Source organism: Lactuca serriola, chromosome 8 (assembly GCF_051521515.1).
Source record: "Lactuca serriola cultivar US96UC23 chromosome 8, Lser_US96UC23_V15, whole genome shotgun sequence".
NCBI lineage: Eukaryota > Viridiplantae > Streptophyta > Magnoliopsida > Asterales > Asteraceae > Lactuca > Lactuca serriola.
Window position 1 is genome coordinate 320868296 of NC_136415.1, and position 25999 is coordinate 320894294.

A 25999-nucleotide genomic window follows, 5' to 3' on the forward strand; every position below is an offset into this window, starting at 1 on the left:
TAACAAGATCCAACCACTGAAAGAGACTTGGAAATGCCTCCGGAGTTAAATTACTATAGTCCAATGATTTGACTAAAGCATGTTTAAGATAGACTCCAATGAAATTATGATAAGAGTACTTGAATAAAGAAGGACATGGAAGTTAGCCGACTGTCAATATCTTTGATATTCATGACATAAAGATTCGGGAAAATAACCTTGTAAAGGTCTTACATCATATCCAGAGAAGATAGTTCTTGACAGCATAAAGATCTAACCAAAAGTACTTACAGTACAAGATAGTTTCATAGAAAATGCCACATCGGGCATAGACAGAAAAACGATTCCTTTTAATAAAGAAAATAAAGTAAAGCGTCTACTACTGGCGACGGTCATCCCTCTGGTGAACTCTTAGTTCAGCCAATTGACGTTCCACATCAAGTAGGTGTCTTTCGTACACCCTCTGGCGTACTCGGAGCTCTATGACTTTGGCTCCTGATTCAGCCAGTGCTTGCAGCATGGTTTCATGGTTTCTCTCAGATCTCTCGCGAGCATCTTCTAGACGAATGGTGCGAAGGGTATGCATTCTCGCATTGGTGACAACTTCAGTGATCAGATGTAGGGTTGTCCTGCCTTGAATCTCATTTCGAGCCACTCTGCGGACCAAGATTGGCAAGACTCTGTCTGTTGAGCCCCCATTGCTCAGGTCATAAAAGCTTCGGTCACCATCATATGGTATGGGCTGATCTTGTCCTTGGCTCCATGTTTCCAAACATTCCACCCATGGAGGTGTCGGACCATGAAAAGCCAGATGAGGGTTAGGAATTGGAATGGGAGTTGCCTGGGGTAGGTTCTCAACCTCTGGTTCGGAGTTAGCCTGTCTGAAAGGTTTTCATCATGGTGATCATTCACATGGATAGAATGATCATTGTCTGGTTCTTCTCCAAACCAACCAGCAGTGACTTCTTTCGGAAGATATTGGTTGTCGTGGGGATGGAGTCCAGCCATGTTATCTATGTGAGAATTGGGGTAAGAAAATAATTATTAGACGAATTATCTAGATTATTTAGAAAATCTTCATTAGTTACATCATTGTTTGTGAAGTGCATACCATTTATATGTAATCGAAACAGGATAGGCCTTCGAATAAGTGATCTTAACTCCATATTCACACAGAATAGGGGTGAAGTAAAATTTTCACAGATTCTAAGTCTATAACATCCTAATTACATATAGCCTTAGTGTATCCACTTAGCAACAATCAACTTCGTAATGAAGATCCCGTTTTAGTTCTCAAGTATAAAATACTTATAGTAACACCAAATACTCCTATAGTATTTTAAGTTTAATGTTATGTTCTACTGTTCTCATTGTGGTAGGGTTGGTAAGATTTTAGACTTGTTGCAACCACACAACTACACTTAGGCACATGCTAGTCAACCCTCGGATAATATAGGTGATCAGGCTATATCTTCCCAGTTTTGACCATATGTCTCTAAGCCCACTTGTGTTGCCCAACAATCGTAATTCTTTTGTACTGTCCTAGTGACACTGATTTTAGTATGAATGCAGCACGTATACTTAATTAAATATTTTATTATTTAAAGTATAGACTCTTGGTCAGAGTATTTTTAATCCCTTATGTATTTATAGTTAGTATATCTTTTATGGGTTGATATACTTAATTCACTATAAACAATGCTCTGATACCAATCTGTCACACCCCAAAACCAAGAACGGTGGAAACGTTCTGGGGCGGAGGACGTCATGTACAGTATCACAACAATGAAAAGTAGTAAACAAGCAACAACATCATCCATTGCATTAATAATATAATTATTATACAATTGTGTTCGGTCAAATTTTGATAAACACTAAAGTATAAATCAAAATGAAAGATGCGTCTTGATTGAGCACCATCTTCCTGAACCTTGCATCGGTACCTGTCTATGATGACCTGAGGATACAAGTAATTTTGAAAGCAAGTATCAGCTTTGAAGCTGGTGAGATCATAAGTATTTTAGTGTCTTAATTTGTAAGTAAGTATTTGTATGTATGAATTTGTATGTAAGAATTTGTAAGTATATGAATTGTAAGTATTGAAAGTGTATATGAACTGTAAGTATGAAAATGTTTGTAAAACAACTGTAAATGTTTGAAAAACCCTAGAAATCCCTATGATTCCTACTATTATATGAAGGTGTCTTCTACCAAGACCTAACTGCTCTGAATGTAGTCTTCTACCAATACCTAACTGCTCTGAATGTACGTTTCTTGTAAAAGTGTGTAATTTTCCAAGTGTAACCATCATTAACAAAATATAGTTTTTACATTTAATGCTCAAGTGAAAAGATCACTAAATATATGTAAAGGGAAAATTAATGTAGTACTGTAGTGTAGTGCCGTAAGAACTACTGTTGTACTAACTACCTTAAACTGGATTTATATTAAGGCATCATGTGATTAATTGCACCATACTATTGACTGGTAACAACGACATAAGTATGGTCGTAAAAAGCAATGACGTTTGGCACCCGTAGACCTGCAGGTCCGGCTGTAGCTAGCAGCAAGGTGTAGGATAGTCAATCCAGTATAGATCTATACGCAAACTCATGCTCTCCCTCCAATAGAATTCTGGCTACAACTCGGGCCATGACATTTAAGGCATGCTCCGATACAGTGGATCACAATTATGTCAACGTATTAATGTATATGTAATGTATGGAAAAGTTCTACGTGTGCTAGCTGTAATGTGTGTTCTCCCTCTATCTAGCAAGTATAGTAATGTACTGTAATGTTCTAGCTGTAGTGTATGTGCTCTCTGTCTAGCAAGTATAGTAATGTACTGTAATGTTCTAGCTGTAGTGTATGTGCTCTCTATCTAGCAAGTATAGTAATGTACTGAAATGTTCTAGCTGTAGTGTACGTACTCTCTATCTAGCAAGTATAGTAATGTACTGTAATGTTCTAGCTGTAGTGTATGTGCTCTCTATCTAGCAAGTATAGTAATGTACTATAATGTTCTAGCTGTAGTGTACGTGCTCTCTATCTAGCAAGTATAGTAATATATTGTAATGTTCTAGCAAGTATTGACTCATAAATGAACTGACTCATTGTATGGTATCGCGTTCTAGTAATAGTTCTAGTATCTTCCTAAACTACCCGTATGGTAGTTTACTAGTAATCTAACTGGTACGTATGGACATGGATGTATGCCCTTGATACCCAAGAGCATGGGATGAACTGGAAGGGCCTTTATGACTATATATGTACATATGTTATATAACTAATATTTAAACGACCTTCGGACGAGTACCCGATATCCCACCAGACCACATCTCAAGCGCGAAAAGGAAATAGGGTGGATAGCCTTCCTAAGTCTTTTAAACATTTCTTATATAACTATACATATAGAGGCATGCAATTTATAATATAAAAGCATAAATAAGTTTTGTAAAACCTTTGAACATAATTATTATCTTAAGAAAAGATTGACTTGATGTTAATCTATCAAACGGTTTGAAGGCATGGGTTTGATAAAACGGTTTAGTATAAGGAAACATTTGTTTGAAACACAATTGTAAATAAGTTTGAAAAGTAATATACAGAGTAAAATGTACAGAGAAATAAGGAGTTTTAAACACATAAAGTGTTTATGAAAGACATTTGAAGGAAACTGTTTAGTAAAACGGCTAATGAGTAGCCAATCATTTGAATGTTGCTTATTAATCACATGTGATTGATATAATAATTAGCATAATTCTACTTGTATCCCCCCCATAAAACATTTAAAAACAGTTTAAAACATTGATTAAGGGGTATGAACTCACCTATGGTAAGTGGATCGGAAGGAAGTGTCGGATAAGTGCTTGGTGTCAAGTGAAGACTTAGACACGCACAAAGATCCTAATAACATATAAGGATATATGTATATTCACAATTAGTCTTTAAACAACTAATAAACAAAGTTAAGACACTCTAGGACATTCTAAACACTTTATACAAGTGTTATACGTCTCAAGGGTTGCATCTAAGTGTTGTAGGGAAAGGCAAGTGTGTTTGGGGTCCAAGGGTAAGCTCCCCTGGAGTTTACAGTTTTGATGGTCATGACACCAAGAGTTTACGACAGTAAACTCTAGAGTTTACGGTCGTAAACTCTAGTCCTAATGACTAGGTGTTGTTTTATGGTTTAACAAGCCTCTTGGAGCAATTCTACTAAGTGGTTTGGCCTTTGGAATGGACTAGGGCATCAAAACACCTCTTTTGAGGAGTTTACGGCCACATGGCGTTTTCCCTTGGGTTCATAAACCGTACACCCACATGGAAGAGTGTAAAGCCATGTCTTCAAGTCCCTAACACAATTAGGTAAGTGTATGAGCTAGTTTCTAAGCCTAAAGAAGGAAAATGACCAACTTAAACTCACTTTAGGGTGTTTACGGTTTTGGGAGATCCCCAAACCGTAAACCCCTATATTTGATGGTCTTTGATGTTTTTCTAGGTTTAAACTCAATGAGGAAGGATTTAAACATGTCAAGGAAGGTTTAAACATCAACTAGGGCTTAGATTTGAGGCTTAGACACACTTTGGTGTCATTTATGGTGTTTACGGCCCAAGAACATTCTTGGACCGTGAACACCTTCAATCTTGTGATCTTGACATATTTTCTTGATGTTTAAATGTAGTACTAGCTTAAAATCACTCAAGGATAGAAGCACTTACTATTGGAAGGCTTGATTTGTGCTAAAAGGCCAAGAATACTTAGTATGTGTTCTTGGTGTTCTTGGTGTTTTGGAAAATCTAAACAAAACACATAAATGAATGGATGAATAGATGTACAAAAACTAGATTAAGTGTTTTACTAACTTGAAATGGTTAGAACACTTATAACTTTGAAGATTTGGAATTAAATCTTGGATGATACTTGAGAGGATATTTTGGAGTTTACTCTTGTGACTTTTGGGGAGTAAACACAAATGACTAACTTTTTGGGGAGTAAACTCATACATAGGCATGAGTTTACGGTTTTGGTGATTTCTAAACCCAAAACATAAAAGTTTGGTCGGGTGTTTCTAATACGCGAAGTGTTTGCGGTCTTCAAAAATCAAAACCCGAGACGACACTTTCTTTCACCCGTTCGCTTAAAAATAATATTAAAATAATTAAACAAATTTTATATTTCTTAAAAATAAGAAATAATGACATTGACTTATGATACGAAGGGGTTGACTTTTAGGGTTTGACCGAATGGAAATTTCGGGTTGTCACACACTGCTAGTGCTGCTAGACGAGAGGTAGGTCATGCGATGACCGCATATTATGTGCTTAGAGGGCTATTACTGATTGTGGTGTTGATGTTTCTTGTTGGGATAGCGATTGGCATTTGGTTCTGATTTCAGTATTTTATTTTATTTTGTCATGAAATGAAAACCCATGTTGGGTGTCTTTTGGGAAAAACATTTAAAACTTTATTTTGGGATTGATGTATTGGTTTGGTTTTAAGATTATTTCAAATGGTGATGAGAAGTTTATTTTATGTTTGAAAACTTTTACTATGAGGTCAAACCCTAGAATTTTCTTAGTCAATAGTCGAATAAAAAAAAATTTCTTTTCTTTCCTTTCTAAAATCTATATGTCTAGTATTGATGCAAACCATTAATTTTACAACATTTACGGTTTTCAAAATAATAGTGAACTAAATATTATACATTATTTTATGTATTTATACGTATTTCTACTCTTGTGTCTTAGAACCATGTCAGGAAGGCCTAATCGTGGGCGCCCACAGAACGAAACACTCGATGTTGCTCAAGTTGTAGCCCAACAACTCATGGAATCAATCCCAAACATTGTTACTCAAGTAACTGTGGGACTAAATGCTAACCAAGGAAGTAGTGGAGGAAACCGGGGAAACAATGAAAGAGAATGCAACTACAAGTCATTTATGGCTTGTAAACCTAAGGAATTCCATGGAAAGGAAGGTGTGGTCGGGTTGCTGAAATGGATTGACAACATGGAGTCGGTCCTTCACATTAGCACATGCCTCGAGCGCAACAAAGTTGAGTATGCAACTTGCTTACTCCAAGATAGGGCATTGACCTGGTGGAATACTCTAGTGCAAACCCAAGGCCGTGCAGCAACATATCAGCTAACTTGGGAAGACCTAAAGAAGCTGCTGATAGAGGAGTATTGTCCCAAGGATGAACTTCAGAAGCTTGAATCTGAATTCTGGAACCATTCTATGGTTGGAACACAAATAGAGAAGTACACATTCCGATTTCATGAACTAGCAAAACTGGTACCTCACATGGTTACTCCTGAGGAGAAACGGATAAATCGTTACATCTTGGGTCTGGCACCAGAAATTCGGGGAATGGTTACCTCAGCAAACCCAGCTACTATTCATAGTGCAGTAAGACTAGCAAATCGACTAACCAATGATGTGATAAGGATGGGAGCATCGACAAAGGAAAACTCTAGTAGCAAGAGGAAGCCAGTAGATCAGGGAGAGAAGAAGTATGGAGGCAATTCAGGGAGGAAGCAGAAAGCCTCAAGAAACTTTATGGTAAGAGCCCATGAGCAGGAACCAGTGAAAACTCAGGAACCGGAAGTCATGGAAGTGCAGGAGCGAAAGCAGTACTCAGGACCGCTTCCAAAGTGAAATAAGTGTAACTTCCATCACAAGGGAGCTTGCCCAATGTGCCAAAACTATAAACAAACAGGCCATTACTCGAAGTATTGTAAGCTGAATAAGGAGGGAAATAGAGCATGTTACGAGTGTGGGAGTACTGATCATCTCCGTAGATCATGTCCCAAACTGAACAAGGGGCCTGGTAACAATGGACAAGGCCAAGCCAGGCAAAATTTCCAAGGAAATCAAGGTGGACGGCCAAGAGGTGTAGCCTTTTTGATTGGTGCAGAAGAAGCTCGTCAGAACCCGGAAATGATAACAGGTGCGTTTCTCCTGAACAACCATTTTGCATCAGTAATATTCGATGCGGGAGCAGATAGGAGTTTTGTTTCTTTAGCATTTAGACCATTAATTGGCCTGAAATCGAGAAAGATGAGGAATGCTTATGCTATTGAACTTGCTAATGGGTATGAAATTAGGGCTAATGATATAATTCCTGGTTGTACTCTGAATTTAGCTGATAAACTCTTTAGCATTGACCTAATTCCTATAGATCTAGGTAGTTTTGATGTGATAGTAGGAATGGATTGGTTATCCAAAAATATAGCGGACATTGGTTGTTACGACAAGGTCATTAGGATACCTCTCCCTAATGGAGAAACGCTTATCATACACGGTGAGAAGCCCGGAAGAAGTTTAAACATGGTATCAAGCATGAAGATTCACAAGTACCTGAAGAAGAATTGTATTGCATTCATGGCCCACGTGCTAGAAAGAGAACCTGAAGCTAAGCAACTCAAGGAGATTCCAGTGGTTCAAAACTATCCTGAAGTGTTTCCGGAGGAATTACCCGATCTACCCCCTCACAGACAGGTCGAATTTCGGATAGATTTAATTCCCGAAGCGGCACCGGTAGCAAAAGCACCACATCGCCTTGCACCATCCGAGATGAAAGAACTATCCGGACAACTTCAAAAACTTCTAGAAAAAGGGTTTATTCGACCAAGCTCTTCACCTTGGGGAGCCCCAGTGTTATTCGTCAAAAAGAAAGACGGGTCGTTCCGAATGTGCATTGATTACAGAGAACTGAACAAGTTGACAATCAAGAATCAATATCCCCTCCCTCGAATAGATGACTTGTTCGATCAGTTGCAAGGCGCTTCCTACTTGTCAAAGATCGACCTTCGGTCAGGGTATCATAAACTAAGAATTCACGAAGGGGACATTCACAAAACAGCATTTAGAACCCGTTATGGACATTATGAGTTCTTAGTCATGCCTTTTGGACTAACGAACGCACCCGCTGTTTTCATGGATTTGATGAATAGGGTCTGTAGACCATACCTAGACAAGTTTGTAATTGTATTTATCGATGACATACTTGTTTACTCGCAAAACCAGTTAAACCGAGTAGCTGTTACTTTCGTGCTCTATGCACAGGTAACCGTTAGTTTAAATTTAAACTAGAAATTTCAATTCATATGGTGCTGAATCCATATTAATGTTGTAAGTAGGGGAATTTGGCAAGGGTAAAAGTGGAAAACCGCTACGCATTCTTTTACATTACTGAATCTTGATTACTTTTTTGAATCCAAATTGTCCAGGGCATCATTTGGAACTACAAATCATGGTCATGCATGGTTAAGGAACATGGTATGTTTTAGACCTTCCACGTACCCTACAACCATGGTTATTCATATCTAGTATTAATTTTGAATTTTGAATTATTTTTAACTAATGTTTGGATTTTGGTGTTAAATCTGGAATGAATTTGAAGTTTTTTTTCTTTCTAAAATGTATCATTTATGCTCTAGTGTGTTGTATTTTATTGTTTTAAAATTTTGTGGATTAAGTTGTGTTTCTATATGTTTAGGACTATTGTTTTTTTTCATGATGTAGGTAGGATTTGTGTTTGATTATCAATATAAGAGGGACAAAAAAGTGTTTACATATGTGTTATCAGATTGTCTTTCTTTGTCTCTATTTTTAATTTGACGTTTGTTAGTTTGGAGGATTATTTTGGGTAATATTGAAAAGTTACAAAAGTTTCCCTCTTGGATAACTGACAAGACTTTCCAGTAGTTTACTAATGACACTTGTAGTGAGTAAGTTTACAAGCTTGCACATCGAGTTGCTTTTATGTCTGACTTTAGTCCTCAAAATCATTATTTTGTTCTTTTATGTTCCAAGATATGATACTTTATCCAAAGAAATATAAATAGTAACATGTATTCAATCTGTTCATGGTTATGTTTCAGATGGTAACTTTTTAAGGTTAGAGAATTCCCTTATTACCCTCTTATCACTTTCCTTTATAATCTTGAATCTTGATTACCATTTCACAATCCCAAATTACAATTTGTATGTGCTCTTTCTTTTGATGAGGCTAAATAGCAAGGGCAAACTGTCTAAAAGTAAAGCAATATATACAAAAACAGTTTACAAACATGAGGTTTCACTCGTAGCTCTATCTTATTACATGTACCCCATATATATATATATATATATATATTAGGTTTCTAAAGTAATCACTCAACAGGAGATTCACTCCACTGTAGTCCCATTTTTTTAGGGGGGGGGGGGGGTGGGGGGATTACCTCATGTAATGTTGTTGTATCTTCCTGGTTGTAATATAGTTCAAAGGCTTATGTAATGCTATGATATTTCTTGAAGTTATTTGCCTCTCCATTCCCTAAGATCGAAGTAGGATGCCTTAATATGACCATTTCAAAAGTGCAATTGCATATTTTAGTTTCATATTTTTTTTTTTTAAAAATAAAACTTTTTAATATTCTAAAGTTCATTATTTCGCTAAACTTATTCGAACCTGCGCTAATGGTGCGAGGGGTTTTTAATACAACTCAAATTAAAACTCATCACCGACTACCCAAAATCTACAATACTTAAGAACTCTTTTCTATGATAGAAACTCACAATCTCTTACGAGCAAAAAATCAACAAAGGCTACCTCCAATAACGTCTAAATAGATCTAAGACCGTGTCAAGAAAAATATGGTTGCTTCAGTTCAAAATCTTATCAAACAACAACAAACTATCCGGAACAACCTCATAATCTGATACCAAAACCTACTTCAACAGCTGGAAATGAAGGAACAAACCACCAAGAACATAGCATACGAAATGCCATTTACCTTTCAGTCACTATCCCAAATGCTTCTATCTGAATCACACAAGGCAGATCTTGCCAACTTGAAGTGCTTATGCTTATCCATCATACTCACCTAGAATCTGATTGCAACCTATGAAGACATGTTGGTGGCTATTATAAATGACCTGTGATAAGAAAAGTCAATGTACGTCGATCATTTTGCTCTATGTAGGTAAATGATGTTTCCAAAATCGATGTACTGTTTGAACTGCAAAATGTTATGAAAATTTATGTTTCTACCGTTTCGATATGTTCTTCACTACCTTGACCAACATTCATTCAAACCTGTGTCAATGGTGCAAGAGAGGGAAAGGGAGGGGGATCACTAGTTGTACTATTAAAAATTATTAATTTATACATGTGCGCAATAACCAAAATTTGTATATTTATAAATTTTAAGAGAAATGTTATAAGTAAGTAAATATTTTGAAGTACAATATTATAATCGGAAACCATGAAATTAAGATAATATAATAAATGTATGCAACTATATTTTTCTAAACAAAAATTACAATGTAATACATTTGTTGGATTGTATACATAAACATATACACAAACAACGTTGAAAGAAAGCATGTTAAAATCAAAATCATTTAAAAAAAATTATCAAACAAAAATAAAATGTACCTATTAACCTAAAATAAATATACCTAAATTTTACATTGTTACCTCTTTTTTATCCCCATACCATGGCTTAGTTTTTCATCATGCAAGCAATTTAATAATTGTTTTAATGCCAAAATAACTTAGTTTAATTTGGATAATTATATGTTTCATAAATAATATAATTATTCTAATTAAACCAACTTATTTCTTTAATTTTCAATAACATAAAACCATTTAAATAAACTCTTTAAAACATTTGTGGCATGTAATGACTTTTTGAGCCAAATGACTTTTGGTTTAACGACAATGAGTGATTCTCAGATTCTTTTATTTAGTTATAAGTTAAGTCTCGCTTAATACATAAATGATATAGTTAAAATTAATTATTTTGCCATTTAGAAAAATAAAAGTGACTTTTTGATGCCAAAGAAATACAACGGGTAATATCGAAGTCTCCCATTTAAGTTTGTAAAACCTTTAAATAGCCCACTAAATTATAAAAAGTACAAAACATGTCAATGACCTTTGAAAGTTTAATTACATTAGTCGTCAGGGGCGGAACACGGACATTATTATTAGGGGGCCAACTTCAAACTTCAACATAAATACATATAATTTTTTTTTTGCTTTACGTTTATAATGTATCGTAATTATAATGTATGCATCTTTTAGTAATGACATAAAAAAAGTTAAATGTAAACAAGTAACATTTTTTTTTCAAACGGTTAATTCTCGTTTCAAATATAACTTCTTTAAACTTATTTCAATGATTATGACATTCAAAATATATATACACGAACAGCATATATGTTTTAAACTTACCTTTATGTATTTAATAGTAAAAAACAATAGGTTAATAATAATAATAATAATAAGTAAATAGTTGTCAGATTGTATAGCTATCATCCATATTCACACACTTTCTCATTAAGTGCCCATTAAAGGAAACAAATAAAGAGAAATGGAGTGAGAGAAAGAGATAAAAAGTACCTTATTCACACACTTCTCTTTTGGTATATCTTACTCCGGCAGATAAGATAGCAACAGCCGACAAACGTACAACATAATGTGAGCGGTTTTCGGCGAGGTGGCGACCGGAAGAGAGGGGAGGTAGAGCTTACAGAGGCGGAAAATGTGAGGCGGAAAATGTGTGGTGACCGGCAGAGAGAGATAGAGAGCAAGAAAAAGACGACAACAATATGACGACGGGACCGGTGGTGAAGACGCAGTTGGGCGGCTGCGTTATTTCCGGTGAGATTAGGTGTTTTTTTTTTTTTCCGATGACTCGAATAGATTTTCTGGGTTTTTTTTTCTTCTTACACACAAAGCTTGTGTTAAAAACTTGTGCAAATTTGATTAGATTTTTTGTTCTTTTATAGAGCTTATGAGATATTTTCCTAAGGAAACAAGATTAATTTTGATCTTTCCAGTGATTTTCGGAATTTTAGTTGCTTGGTTTGGTTGCTTGATTATTTAAACTCTAAATTAATAACAAATCTAAAAATCAAGGGGCCAATTTAATAATTATTGGTTTAATTTTATAATTAAACGATATATATAGGAGTATTGTTGTATTAGAAGCCTCAAAACCGGGGAGGCCAAGGCCCCCTAGTCCCCATTAGGTTCCGACCCTGATAGTAGTAATATACATGTGGTTGTTTCAACATATCCAGAATAAAAAGATTCAAAGAAAATAGAGGAAGCAATTAGAGCTATAAACGTCCCATTAACCATGGTGTTTCCCATATCATCCAAATCATGATCACAAATAAAAATAACAACCCTTAAAGACCAATTTTAACCATAGATTCCAACATATTTATTTTGATCAGTGCAAAATGCCTCGTTCCTAACAAAAAAAAAAGTCATTTTGACAAAATAATATATATTTTTTTAAATCCCATTATTCTAAACAAAAATTGATATTTTGTTAATATATATTTTTATTTATAGAACATATCACAAATTAGTTTCATATATTCAAAGTAATAAAGTAAAATGTGTATTTGAAACTTAGAGCGAAATTAAAAGGGTATAAAATGAAAATTAATAATAACATTACAAGAAAAAGAAACGGAGTTCACAAATGATGTGACGTTAAGTTTTTATTCCTGCGTTTAAAATTAGGGTTTAAAATTACCCTTTTTCAACCAAAAACCCTAGGTTGCGTTTAGTTACGGAAAAACAATTTTCATTTTCCGTTTTTTGTTTTCCCTTTTCGATTTTCATTTTCCGTTTTTATTTTTCATTCAAAAATTTTGAAAACGCGTTTAGTTAAACTTATTCATTTTTCATTTTTAGTTTTAGAAAATTAGAAAACGTGTTTAGATGTGTATTTTTCTATCGGTTTTCATTTTTAGAAAACAGTAGCGGTGGTAGGATGTGGGTGGGGGCGGTGACGGTAGCAGGTCGGCGGCGGTGGTGGTGATGACAGGCAATGGTGGTGGCGGTGGCAATTATGTCAGTGGTGGTGATGGCGGCGGCAGCGGTGGTGGTGGTGCTAGTGACGGGTTAGTGGTGGTGGTGATGGTGATAGTAGGTCAGTGATTGTCATGATGGTGTTGGGTTGGTGGGGGTGCGACTGTGTGTTTGTGTGTGTATGTGTGTGTTTGTGGGGGTAGGTGTAGGTTTGTGTGTGTGTGGGTGTATGTGTTTGTGAGGGTGGGGGTAGGTGTGGGTGTGTGTGGTTATGTGTGTGAGTGTTTGTGTGTGTGTGGGTGCGTTGGTTGGTATGTATGTGTGTGTGTGTTTGTGGGTGGGTATGTATGTGTATGTGTGTGTTTGTGGGTGGGTGTATGTGTGGGTATGTATGTGTATGTGTGTGTGTGTGTTTGTGGGTGGGTGTGTGTGGGTGGGTATGTATGTGTATGTGTGTGCATGGGTGTGTGTTTGTGTGCGGGTGAGTGTGTGTGCGGGTGAGTGTGTGTGTGGGTGGGGGGTGTTAAGGTGGGGGTAGGTAGAGGTGGATAGGGTGGAGTGGGTGTGTGTTTATATTGTAGAAAATTTTTGGAGTTAGAAAAATATGGAAAACAATAATTATCAATTTTCCAAAAATTTCCAACTTCTTTGTAATTTTAGAAAACGGAAATTTTCATTTTCCGTGAAAAATTTAGAAAAATAGACGAACTAAACGCGTTTTCAAAATTCTCATTTTTCTTGAAAAATTTTTCCGGAAAACAGATCATTTTTCCGCAACTAAACGCACCCCTAACTTTTCGACTAGTATTCAAAATATGATACTATATTACTATTTCATCTCTTTTAGTATTTTAATGATTGCAGGGGAAAATTTGGCGGCAAAATGGAGCTGATCAAGCTATCAAAATTCAAGCTTCAGCTCCAAACCCTAATCACAGAAGTTCGTGAACTCAGAGTAATCTCAATCACTCTCCTCATGTCATTGGATTGATTAATCAACAGAACAACTTGGAGAACTTATACTAAATTTTCAGGAAAAGGAACGCGCTTCTTCCAATCAACTTCACGATTATGTCCAGGTTCTTATCAATCGAACATTATTTTACAACCGTTCATACGAAGAGCTTCATTTTGATTCCGGGGTAAAACCTAGAGTTTTCCTGATGCAAAATTGATATGATATTGTCGCGGATTTACAACCGCTTCTAGTAATTGTTGAAAATTGAAAGTTGTTCGTGAACATCTATCATGATTAACTTAACTGTTCGCATCCAACGTCAAAATGGAGTTCTGTGATTAAAAGACGAGTCTATTGTGTGAATTTGCAGAAATTGTTTGTCGACCTATGCTAAGTTATTGGTGTTTTGAATATAGAAACAGAAGCAAAGCGATGAAGCATTTTGTGTAAAAATTAAAGAATTGGAAGCCGAGTTAACATCATCTAATGAACTGCGGCAGAAACTGGAACGGAAGGTAATGTAATTGATTGTTCATGAACATTTTGCAATCTCAGTCGCATCTTCATTTATGCTCAAATGAAGCAAACGAATTAAATTTAGGGTTTGTGGTTTGACAGATCCAGTTCCTTGAAGATGAGAATTATTTACTTGAAAACAAGCATAAAGAACTGAAGGAAACTATAAGTAGCATACTCCAAGAAAAAGAAGGCTTTGTTAAAGCTTACCAGGTTTTGTAACTGTTAATTTTTCTTGAGTAAATGCTTTGTTATTAACCATGATTCAAACAATTTGCAGGAATCAACTTGTGAAATGAAAAGATCCATTGAATCCAGAGATAGAAAGATTACCATTCTTTCTGAGAAGATAACTGCTCATCTATTATCATTTGACACAATACGCAAAGAGGCATCATTTGTGAAGCAAGTAGTGGATAATGCATCTCATGTTGTCAATGAGAAAGAGGAAGTAGGTATGTCTTTTTATCTCAACATGTTTTTATTTTACAAAATACAAATCAAATAATTAATACTACATTTATACTCTGAATCTGAATCACTGATAGTTTCTTTTATGATTCTCAGTGTCTCAATTGAAGATGAAATTGGACAAAGTATGTGCATTTGAGAACTTATTCATTGGTAATGTTATTCTTTGAATCTATTTACTATTTTCATGCTCATTTCACATCTACTATTCATGGTCTTTTTTTTTTATTCTAAATATTTGCAGAAAAAATCAAGGATCTTGAAACTAAACTAAAAATTAAAGAAAGTGAATTTCATACAAAGGATAGGATGATTGCAGAGCTCCAGACACAGCTGGAGACAATAAAAATTAGTGTTCAATGCCAACCAAAGATAGAGGAAATATCCATCTTTATCTTTTTTTATTTTTTATTTTATTATTTTTTTTATTGAACATTAAACAAAAACTAATTATTGATTAATGTCTAGACATTGCAATCTCTTAACTAACCTCACCTTCAAGAAACTATACAAATGAAGGAAGGGATCATAGAGACATTAATATCAGAAAACAAGGTATCTACTCAAATATTTCACACAATAATTTTCTCAAAATTTATTTATTTTTATTTTTTTTATTTTCATGATGTATGATGTATCAGGCCTTGCATTCTGAAGTGGGGATGTTGGTAGTTACTGTTAAGAAAATTCAAGATACTATGACACGTATGGATGAAGAGGTAATTGATTATAATTTATAATCACTTAATATTCAATTTTATAAAATTATAAATTCATCAACAATTTATAAAATTTGTCCATTTCATTGCAGGATAGAGCTTCTTTGCCTTTAATAGTGGCAAACCAAGAAAAAAATGTAACAAATTCTCATCACATAGATTCTAGAGCAACTGTGTCAGAGGCAAGAAATAGCAACATATTTTCATTTATTTTCTTATTAATCATTGTATTTTAAAACGATTAAAAAAATATGGGATTGTAGTTTTTATTTGTGAAAAAATTATCCAATTATAGAAGTTAAAACTGTTTCACATTTTGGATTACATTGCTTCTCAAAGAATCTATTTCTTTCACTTGAGCCTTTTTTATGATTTTTGTCACATATCTTAAAACTTTAATTTTAATATGTTATTACAACAGCTAGATTCAGAATGCTCAACTACACAAGAAGGAATTTGTTGATGATGGGATTTCTATAAAAGGTAATATTCCTTTTTTTTTTTTTTTTTTTTTTTTTTTTAAATAAATTTCTAGTGATGTGAATGATATATTAAGATGGTATATATCTAAAGACATTTATTAACTGTAATAGTGGGTTGTATTGATATATGTTAAATGCGTACTTTATAATTTGTTACATTTGGTCCCTTTCTTTGATATTTTATCTACTAAGTTTATGTCACACCAAATTGTTTTGCCATATTGACCACCATTTTATTTTTAATTTTTGTAATTTATTTATGTATTTATAAAAAACAAAATCCAATTGATAAATTTTGTTCAAAAATGAGAAATAAATCAACCAATTATTTGGTGACATGTGACAAGAGACTAATCTTAGCAACCCAAGGCTCGTTGAAAGGTTGCCTTTTCTTCTTTTTTTTTTTTGTTTTATTTATTATTTGGTTGGAAAAAATAGCTTAATGGTCAAACACGTGACATATAAAACGATAACACTGATTTTTATTTATTTATTTATATTTGCAAAAAAGGTTGACAAAAAAAGTAGATTCATGTATATACTAGCTCACGTATTATTCAGGTGTTATGTGTATGTAACTGTGTATTATGATTAGGCCCATGTTGTACTTTACCCACGTTTATAGATTTTGGGCCCACAATCTTGTAGTTATTGTATATTTGTATATATATTTTATTAATGAGAATTGGATTGATTATGGAAAAATACTTTTTGTAACAATATATAGAATGAGTACATTTTAATAAAAGAGTAAACAAGTTGAGTTGAAGGTACGTCATCCAAATTATAATATGTCAAATTTAGGTAAAGATTCGTTTTGAAATTATCAACTCATGTGACATGTTTATAATTATAAGTTTTTGTTCCAACAAAATCCATTATCTAAAAACCATATTCATTTGTTTTTTTAATACAAGTAACTAACTTTCTCACGATTTAAATTATTTTCCATAGGGGAATCCTTGGTATAAAAAAGGTAACACATAATTTAAATGTGTATAATTTAGACTGAAATATAAGATTTTTTTGGAAATTTGCCCTTATTATTTATATATTAACGATATATATAAGACTAAGATGAGAGGTTTTGGTGGTTTCAATCCAACCCATAAATCATTTACTAACAAGTGTATCATGATATTTTTGTTGATTTTTATGGCATCTTATTTTTATAAATAATAATCCATGATATTTACCATTACATTAGAAAAATTAGAAATTGGTTTGTCCAACTTCTTGTATTGACCCCACTTGGAATCGGGTGGTTCCGGTTCTATACCCCTGCGGCTGAAAACAATGGCCGGCCCAATTTACACAACCACTATTCCACTAAACGACCCTACAATGATCACACGTTACTATGTGCCACGTGGCATATAAGGATTTAAAAAAATAAATTATGTGGTTTTGAATGATAGAATATAAGTTTCTTGGAAATTATAATGCGCACGCATGTATTGACCAGAAAAATATTTTACTAGTTTGTTATTTTAAAGTGCAATGTTTTGAGTAAATTACACGAATGGTCCCTATGGTTTGGGGTAAGTTGCACGCTTGGTTCCTAATTTATTTTTTTAATTTGGAAGGTCCCTATTGTTTGTTTTTGTTACACACTTGATCCTTAATGTTTATCTTTGTTACGCATTTGGTCCCTATCTTACCTAAAAAGACTATTATTTAAATAATGAAAAATGATGTGATAAATAAGGTAAGGTTAGGGAGGTAAGGTTGGGGGTGTGTTTATTTAAATAAATTAAAAAAACAAGAGAAAAATAGTCTTTTTAGGTAAGACAGGAACCAAGCATGTAACAAAAACAAACTTTAGGGACCTTCCGAGTTAAAAAAATAAGTTAGGGACGAAACGCACAAATTACACTAAACTATAGGAACCATTCGGGAATTTACTCCAATGTTTTTATATCTTGTTTGTTACATTAAACCAAAAATCAATTGTAACTATATTAATTGGTATTTGGTAAGTTTGATTGGTTTTGTGTAATTGTCATCAAAGAAGTCTAAATGAATCACGTTTAGTTCTAAGATGTAGCTTTTTTGCCTAAATAAACTACAATATCTAAATTTTATTTTGAGTAAATTAAACGAATGGTCCCTACGGTTTAGAATAATTTATGCGTTTGGTCCCTAACTTACCTTTTTAACTCGGAAGGTCCCTATTGTTTATTTTTGTTACATGTTTGGTCCCTGTGTTACCTAAAAAAGTATTTTGCCCTTGATTTTTTAAAATATTTAAATAAACACACTCCAATCCCAACCCACTCACCTTACTTTATTTATCCCACATTTTTTTTCTACTTAAATAATAGTCTTTTTAGGTAAGACAGGACCAGTCGCGTAACAAAAACAAACAGTAGAGACCAAGCGCGTAATAAAAACAAACAGTAAGGACTTTCCGAGTTAAAAAAATAAGTTAGGGACAAAGCACGCAAATTACTCCAAACCATAGGGACCATTCATGTAATTTACTGATTTTTGGTCTGTCCTTGATAAATGTCACAAATTTTATTTCAAGTTATTCTTCTTATTATTTTTTACTCATCTAAATTAGTGTTGATCCACATGCTTTGTTACTCGTTTTCTTCTAAAACATTTGGGACAATTAGTTTTTTTTTCCCATTAAGTTATCGATCAAATAACATTATCCATTTTCTTTAAACGAAATACCTTGATATTTTCCCGCGAGAGAGCGAAAAGAGAGGGGATGGGAGGTTGCGTATCTATGCCGGAGAATTGCGTCGGAGGTGGAATAAAGTCGTCGAAGGTGAAGGTGAAGCTGAAGCTGAGAAGGCGGAGGAAAGCTCTGAAACGCCGTGTATCGTCTCGTTTGTATGATCAATCCAAGGCGCCTCCCTCCGGCGACGCTCCAAATTCCCACGGTTCCTTCTCTTTCTCTCTAAAACTACATTAAAATTTATGTGTTGTGTTCTATACAGTTCCTAATGCATCGTAATTGGAAGTTTCGAGGATTGTTTATGAATAAAACTATATTGAATTAAACTACACCAGTATTACTCGTACATGATCTTCAAGGAATAAATTGAGGAACATGATTACGTATTTAGTTAATCTATGAGTTAACTTGTTGTATTTCCATGGTTCTTCAACAGCTTTTTTTTTTTTTTTTTTTTTTTTTTTTTTTTTTTTTGACGGAATTCTCAGATCCAGAAAATCTATGAAAAGGAGGCCAAATTTATCAACGGCTTGCAATTTTTCACATCGAATATTATTTTTCTAAGCTATAAGTTTGAACGAATCTAATGCTTACAACCTGAAAATTTCAGTCAGTTTTTTTGATATCGATTCATTCTGAATTACTTCGTGAAGTCTGTTGTTGCCTTTTTCATTACAATTTCAGTAGTTCGTTACAAATTTTGAAACATCCATTAAAACTAATGAAATTTTCTCTTACGTACCTTGTACATTTTGCAGGGAGCACTGATGATCTCTGGTGTGATTCTACTTCAATTCTTGAATCTGATTGCAGTGATGAAGATTTCCAGAGTTTTTCCGATGGTGATTTTTAGCAAAAATTTTCTAACAGACATACATTTACTTGCTTTTCTTTTTCTTCATCTCTCTGAATCCTGAATCCAAATGTTCATACATTCTCTGTTTCCAGATGGTTCAGAAGCTGTCTCATGGCCACATATTGGTTCTCTGAGAGATGGTGAAGCTCATAGAAGTTCAGTGCATCCTGAACAGATGATATTTCAATCAAGTATAGATGAAAATGCTGGAAGGGAGAATGGTATCCAATCAAGCTCAAGGAAAAAAGCTGCATTTAAGTTATCCTTCAAACGAAATGATGAACATACTAATCCCACAATCAGTCAGTTCTTTTACCATTACACTTGATTTTAACTGGTTTATGTTAGATTTCCTTTGAGCCTCATTTGATAAGCTTCCATATTTCAAACACTGAAATTTAACATAGTTCTTTATCTGAATCCAGTTCCTTCAAAGATCCATATACAACGACCTATAGCTGGTTCACAAGTACCCTTCTGTCCAATAGACAAGAAAATGATTGATTCTTGGTCATTTATTGAACCCCAAACTTTTAGAGTACGTGGCAAGGATTATCTCAGGTAATCTTCTATAAGTTTATATATATATTCAAACATTTGGTCAATTCTGAGAAGACACTTTGTCAAGTTTTTGTTATGTTATATCATTTTACAGGGATAGAAAGAAGGAACTTGCTTCTAATTACGCTGCTTATTACCCATTTGGAGTTGATGTGTTTTTATCTCAGAGGAAAATTGATCACATTGCTCAGTTTGTAAAACTCCCTGATGTTGCTTCTTCTACAGGAGATGTTCCATCTATTCTTGTTGTAAATGTACAGGTATTTTGATGGATATATCATATTCATAATTAAAATATTTTGATTTTTGACAAAATATATATTAATCATTCATTTTGATTCTACAATGGCTTTGCAGATTCCATTGTACCCTGCTGCTCTTTTTGGAGGTGAAATTGATGGAGAAGGAATAAGTTTTGTGTTGTATTTTAAACTCTCTGATTGTTACTCAAAGGAATTATCTTCCCAATTTCAAGATAACATGAGAGTAAGTAAGTAAGGGTTTGATATGCATTTTTTATTCATCATTATGTTATGTCAACTTATTTATTTTTGGAGTAAATTACACGAATAGTCCCTATGGTTTAGGGTAATTTGCGCGTTTGGTCCCTAACTTATTTTTTTAACTCGGAAAGTCCCTATTGTTTGTTTTTGTTATGAGCTTGGTCCCTACTGTTTGTTTTTGTTACACGTTTGGTCCCTATCTTAACTAAAAAGACTATTATTTATATAGGGAAAAATGATGGGGTAGGTAAGGTAAGGTGATGGGGTGGGGTTGGGGGTGTGTTTATTTAATTAAATAAAAAAATTAAGGGCAAAATAGTGATTTTAGGTAAGACAGGGACCAAACGCGTAACAAAAACAAACTGTAGGGACCTTCAGAGTTAAAAAAATAAGTTAGGGACCAAACGCGCAAATTACCCTAAACCATATGGACCATTCGTGTAATTTACTCTTATTTTTGTTGTATAATATGAATTACAGAGGATACTTGATGATGAAGTAGAAGAAGTGAAAGGTTTTCGTGTAGATTCAGTTGTAGCATGTAGAGAAAGGATAAAAATATTGGGACGTGTCGTAAATATAGATGATCTTCAGTTGAATGCCCCACAAAGGAAACTTATGCATGCTTACAATGGAAAACCTGTTCTTTCACGTCCTCAACATGATTTCTATCAAGTAATTTTTTTTTTTAAATTTCTATTTTTTACGACACAATTTTTTTATATGTCATAAACAATCTACAGGGAGAAAATTATTTGGAGATCGATTTGGATATGCATAGATTTAGTTACATCTCTAGGAAAGGGTTTGGTGCTTTCCAGGATCGACTCAAGGATTGCATCTTGGATTTTGGCATCACAATTCAGGCAAGTTACACTTAAATTAAAAAAAAAAAAGGAGATAATTGTTTTAATAGAAATGTAAAGATTTTGAAGGATAATTCTTTTTTTTACTGTTGTAATGTAGGGTAATAAAACAGAGGAGTTACCAGAGGAATTGTTGTGTTGTGTGAGGTTAAATTGTATTGATTACATGAAGTATCACTTTCTGAGTTTAGATCACGTCTCATCATGACGCAATAATCACGACTCTATCTGAACATTAATTGGAATTCAAAATTTATTTATTTATTTATTTTTGTTTCCATGAAAGTTCCAATTTCATTTTTTAAACCAGTCATTTACTCATTACATTTTTAAAATATTGTTAAACTTTTTGAAACGTTGGAAGAAATGATTATAATTATGTATCTCTATAGTTTGTCAAAGCTCTTTCTTACAAAGTATAAATCTATTCCTTTACAAGGACAATGGATGTAGAAGTTAATCAATCATAAATGTAATTCTTCATCAGCTGTTTGGATTGATTGGCAAAAGGACACCATTTCCTTGCATTAATCATCCAGTTTTAGCCCCATTAAACCACCTACCACAACAAAGTCACACAAGAAAAGTAATAAATAAAATCAATTATCATTTGACTTCCCAAATCCTTTCAACTTTCAAACAGATAGCTTTTTAGAGCATCCACAATACACAAATCCAATAGAAAAATGTAATTGTAATTTGATACCATTTGTTTGTGAGGAGGACTCTGTAATTGTTACTCCTCAATTGAAGGCAGAGTTCCTTCTGACGTGTCAACTGTGGGACTAGTAACCTCTTCATTTTCAGGTGTTGCATTTCCAGTCAACTTTTTAATCGCAGTTTGAGCATGATTAGTAAACCATTCATCCTCTGGAACCATACTGCTCAAATCCAAAAAACAAATATTTTAATCCTCAAATAAAAAAACAAAAAAGAAAAAAAAAAAAAAAAAAAAACCTATCGGGATCTCCACCAGCAGCAACAATCGATCCTAAAGCTCTTGAGATTATATTCTTGATAACTTGATGCAAGTTTCTTGATAAGTATCGGCCTTCTGAGGCAAAATGGATAACAAACTGCAAGTCTAGATAAAACTGTCGAAGTCCAAAAGGGCCTAAAGGCTTTGGGCCATGTTCGATTTCTTCCCAAAAACTTTGTTCATCGGAAAGCCATAGAATTACTGTTTCCGTCAATCTGATTAAAAGAAGAGTGGAAAATCTTTCTCTTCCCACAAACATGTCCGATGCTAAGCGTGCGAAACTACACAGTTTAGCAAACAGTTCCTGAGAAAAACAATCAATCAGGAAACTGTATTACTGCTAACGTCATATGAACCTATAGGGTCACCAAGGTGATGACAAGAGAAAAAAAGAAATGATGATTTTTATATTAAAAGTAATAAATTTATATTTGTTTACTTGAAATATAGGAGATGGGAACCATTCTGGCTCTTCTGAATTCTCATCCATACTGAAATACATAGGTGCATTAAGACGAGCACCTCCGTCTTCTGAAAAAATAAGATCAAGGGCATGTTTTCTACAAAAGCTATCTCTCAACTGATCAACATATCTCTGAAGTCGTTTCTTCAATTCTCTTGTTTCTGGAGTTCTTAATTGTTTGTCTGAATTTCTCCTAGGAGTATCAGTTGGAAGACATTGTTGTAAAGGCATTAGCTTCAATGCTGCTCGTGGGAGTAACTCTTCTGCTAAGAATAGTGCATTAGCTAGCAAGGCTATCTGTTGGGTATCGTTCTCTGCTGTATTCACAATTCTACCCTCTAAATTCTCAGTCTCTGATGAACCAGGCAATGCATTTACTAGCATGGTAATGTATGAACTAAAAACTTGATGTAAGCCTTCTTTTGCTTGATTGGAGAATGTTGATGATCTCAGGAGTCCAATATCCTCGCACATTTCCTGGTAATCAATGCAAATAATAGGATTTACATGTAATAAGTAAAGTAAAATTGTTGAGATTTGGCTGAAATAAAAGAAATCAAAGCATGTGAGTAAATTTTTTGAGAGTTTGGGTGTAATTAGGGTTTTTATGAGTAGAGCTGACATGAGTCGAGTTGGGTTGATCCGTGGATCGAAATTTCCAACCCGGAACAACTAGATAAAATGGTGGACCCATTTATTTTGTTTCCAACCCTTCATGTTAGAAGTCGAGTTAACCCATTTAAAGTTCACATAAAATAAAAATAAAAAAGTTTAAAGTTTATTACATTAGTTAAAAAACCAAAAAATTCTTCAAATTTTAAAAAGAAGTACAACTACAACTTAATTGTTCAAATAACATTCTAAATTGTCAAGACTTGAGGTTGTGTTTTTGTATCTTGTTAATATATTAGATGAAATAAAGTATAAATGAAAAGAATCATATATTTAACAGGCCAAAAATTTAAACCCAAACTCGACTTATTTAATTAAACCGGTTGAAAATCTCAACACAGCCATCCCACTAATTTTGTGTTGATTTTTTACTAGCTCTAGGCTTGAGTGATTTGTTTATGTGATGGTAACAATTTGTCATATATCTGGTTTGCAAAACGTTTCCATGTATATACTCGTGTTGACGTTTAATTTTGTTTAATAGGTTGTTGGGAATCTTTGAGAAACAAAACCAACCTGAACCATAAGATTAAACCTATGCGCGCTACTTGAAAGCTTCGGTTGAGACACAATCGAACTGCCAAGAGTAGGCGGAGTACCCAAAGAGCGCGTGCCAATAGGCGGATAACTCAGGGACCAATCATCCGCAGCCGCAATAGCAGCAGTACTCGTCTCAATTCTTTTCAAATTAGCATTCAAAGCTTTGTCAACACACGGTCTAAAATGTCTCAAAAGAACAGGCGCAAGTGCCAACCCTCGAGCTTCCAACAAATAACAATGTCCCATTGAAATCTGAACACATTCAGCCACTGTCCTTAACCCCCCCGAAGCCGAAGGTGAAGCAATCACATGCCTCTTCATTAAATTCGCGAAAGTATTCGTTTGCTTCACAGACCATGTCACTAATTCAGACGTGTACAACGGTTGATCACCAAATATAGCCAATGAATCACTTGATGCTTGAGCTATGATTGAAAACACAAGTTGTGAAAGGGCAGCAGTGTAAGCCACTCCATAAGTTGAACCCGAGGTTTGAAGACCTTGAATTTTGGATTGTAGCTTTTGGTGGTGTGAGTTGAGAAGAAGCGTATGTGCACGAGGGCCATCGCCGATTTTTTTGATTATTTCAACCGATGATCGGAGTTCCTTGCCGCTAGAAGACGGTTGACACGCTGATTCAGCGAGTCGATCGGCTAGTTTTTGTCGTTGTTCGGTTATAGTAGCTTGTAATGAAGCGAGCATGATGGGTGTCATTAAGTCGTTTGATTTTTCTTCTTTTGCTACACGTTCGCCTTCATCAAGGGCAGCTAAAGCTTCATCTACTCGTCTTTCGGCTAGCAAAATGTTTAGGTTGTCTATGTATTGTGATAACCAAAGTTCCATTTTTGTGGGTTCTCTATGTTCATTGTCAAAACTACCCTTTTTTCTTGAACCGGGACCCGATGACACCGAATCAGTTCGTGTACCTTCGGCTAGAGTATGGATGATGGCTGCACGATTAGATAGAAGATTCCTTAATGCCACTAGTTGCCCTTCAAGATCTGAAATCTCTCTTGATACACTGTATGTGTGAAAATATGTTTTTGAGTTTAGTGTCATAATTAGAACTCAAAATAGTTGTTTGGATTGATTTGTTTCTCCTTACCGAATAAAGGAAGGATAATTAGCGTAGACGCTTTTCCTCATTTCTTCTGCTGAGGCCTTCTTTAGATCTAGAAGACAAGTCACCAAGTGCTTTATTTCCTGCCAATCAAACAATTCCACTGTTGTTAAGCGATCTTTCTACATTGACATGGCTCATTGGTGCATGAAATTAACAATAACACACATTTTAAGCTATTGAAGATCAATTTTTTTTCCAAAAGATTTTACATATTTCAAACCTAGCATGTTAATTTGAAAGCGAATTCGTCAAATGAATTTTGCATATAGTAATCATAAAATGCATTAAAAACTACAAGATTTTACCTTTTCGCTGGTTGTGCGGCATTTTGCAGATACATAACTTTCCTGATCGAAACCAGAGGATTTGAAGGCTTTAAGCTTGTCACCAAGCGTTACCTCCTGACCAAAATCCAGGTCGCCGGCGTCCGACGACAGTGCTCCTTCCGGTATCGACATTTTTATTTCCTTTTGGATTTTATTCCTTTACTTCTCCGGCCTGATTATTGTGATGAAATTATACAAACGCAAACACACAATATGGCTCCGGCAGGCGGGAGCGCGAGAACTCTAGAGAGAGAGAGAAACGGCGGAGGTGATTGACGGTGGATCTGTACCGGAGATGGTTGTGTATTGTCGAGAAACGGGATTCGTCTGTTATGAGTACGCAACTTTTTTTTCACGTAGGACTCGTTCATTTTTTTCAATTACACTTTGGTTTCTGAACTATTGATAAAGTTTCATTAGTGGACCTAAAGTTTTAATATTCTTGTTAAATTCGCTATTTGTACAATCAATTTTC

General features: G+C 34.5%; 3 protein-coding genes across 8 annotated transcripts; 2 read left to right on the forward strand and 1 right to left on the reverse strand.

Moving 5' to 3' along the window:
* Positions 1-11306: 11306 nt before the first annotated feature.
* Positions 11307-16124, forward strand: LOC145068442 (uncharacterized). 6 transcript variants are annotated; one of them, XM_079015408.1, is made up of 12 exons: positions 11308-11643; positions 13665-13755; positions 13835-13879; positions 14175-14273; positions 14377-14487; positions 14555-14729; positions 14842-14898; positions 14990-15126; positions 15241-15300; positions 15387-15464; positions 15557-15646; positions 15886-16124. In XM_079015408.1, the coding sequence occupies exons 1-12, from the start codon at positions 11582-11584 to the stop codon at positions 15925-15927; spliced, it is 1047 nt and encodes a 348-aa protein (XP_078871534.1). In that variant the 5' UTR covers positions 11308-11581; the 3' UTR covers positions 15928-16124. The 6 variants fall into 6 exon arrangements, with proteins under 6 accessions (XP_078871533.1, XP_078871534.1, XP_078871536.1 ...); XM_079015410.1 differs by lacking the exon at positions 15886-16124 and adding an exon at positions 12743-12921 and having other exon boundaries at positions 11308-11633; positions 15557-15788; XM_079015407.1 differs by lacking the exon at positions 15886-16124 and having other exon boundaries at positions 11307-11643; positions 14181-14273; positions 15557-15788.
* Positions 16125-18502: 2378 nt separating this feature from the next.
* Positions 18503-21685, forward strand: LOC145066225 (uncharacterized). The gene is made up of 9 exons (XM_079013438.1): positions 18503-18840; positions 19394-19477; positions 19584-19793; positions 19917-20052; positions 20147-20312; positions 20410-20538; positions 21036-21230; positions 21299-21421; positions 21522-21685. Exons 1-9 carry the CDS (start codon positions 18666-18668, stop codon positions 21627-21629), a joined length of 1326 nt encoding a protein of 441 aa, XP_078869564.1. The 5' UTR covers positions 18503-18665; the 3' UTR covers positions 21630-21685.
* Positions 21496-25885, reverse strand: LOC145066224 (exocyst complex component EXO84A-like). The gene is made up of 7 exons (XM_079013437.1): positions 25504-25885; positions 25181-25278; positions 24052-25096; positions 22840-23340; positions 22379-22704; positions 22128-22302; positions 21496-21980 (listed from the first exon to the last, which is right to left on the reverse strand). Exons 1-6 carry the CDS (start codon positions 25654-25656, stop codon positions 22158-22160), a joined length of 2268 nt encoding a protein of 755 aa, XP_078869563.1. The 5' UTR covers positions 25657-25885; the 3' UTR covers positions 21496-21980; positions 22128-22157.
* Between the last annotated feature and the right edge of the window lie 114 nt (positions 25886-25999).

Coding starts and splice junctions, on each gene's coding strand:
- LOC145066225 (XM_079013438.1), top strand. CDS start 18,666: ATGGGAGGTTGCGTATCTATGCCGGAGAATTGCGTCGGAGGTGGAATA. Junction 19,478..19,583: donor TTTCCAGAGTTTTTCCGATG/GTGATTTTTAGC, acceptor CTCTGTTTCCAG/ATGGTTCAGAAGCTGTCTCA. Junction 21,231..21,298: donor CTCAACATGATTTCTATCAA/GTAATTTTTTTT, acceptor AACAATCTACAG/GGAGAAAATTATTTGGAGAT.
- LOC145068442 (XM_079015406.1), top strand. CDS start 11,582: ATGACGACGGGACCGGTGGTGAAGACGCAGTTGGGCGGCTGCGTTATT. Junction 11,644..13,664: donor GTTATTTCCGGTGAGATTAG/GTGTTTTTTTTT, acceptor TAATGATTGCAG/GGGAAAATTTGGCGGCAAAA. Junction 13,756..13,834: donor CAGAAGTTCGTGAACTCAGA/GTAATCTCAATC, acceptor CTAAATTTTCAG/GAAAAGGAACGCGCTTCTTC.
- LOC145066224 (XM_079013437.1), bottom strand. CDS start 25,656: ATGTCGATACCGGAAGGAGCACTGTCGTCGGACGCCGGCGACCTGGAT. Junction 25,097..25,180: donor AATTATCCTTCCTTTATTCG/GTAAGGAGAAAC, acceptor TCACACATACAG/TGTATCAAGAGAGATTTCAG. Junction 23,341..24,051: donor GGTTTAATCTTATGGTTCAG/GTTGGTTTTGTT, acceptor ATTGATTACCAG/GAAATGTGCGAGGATATTGG.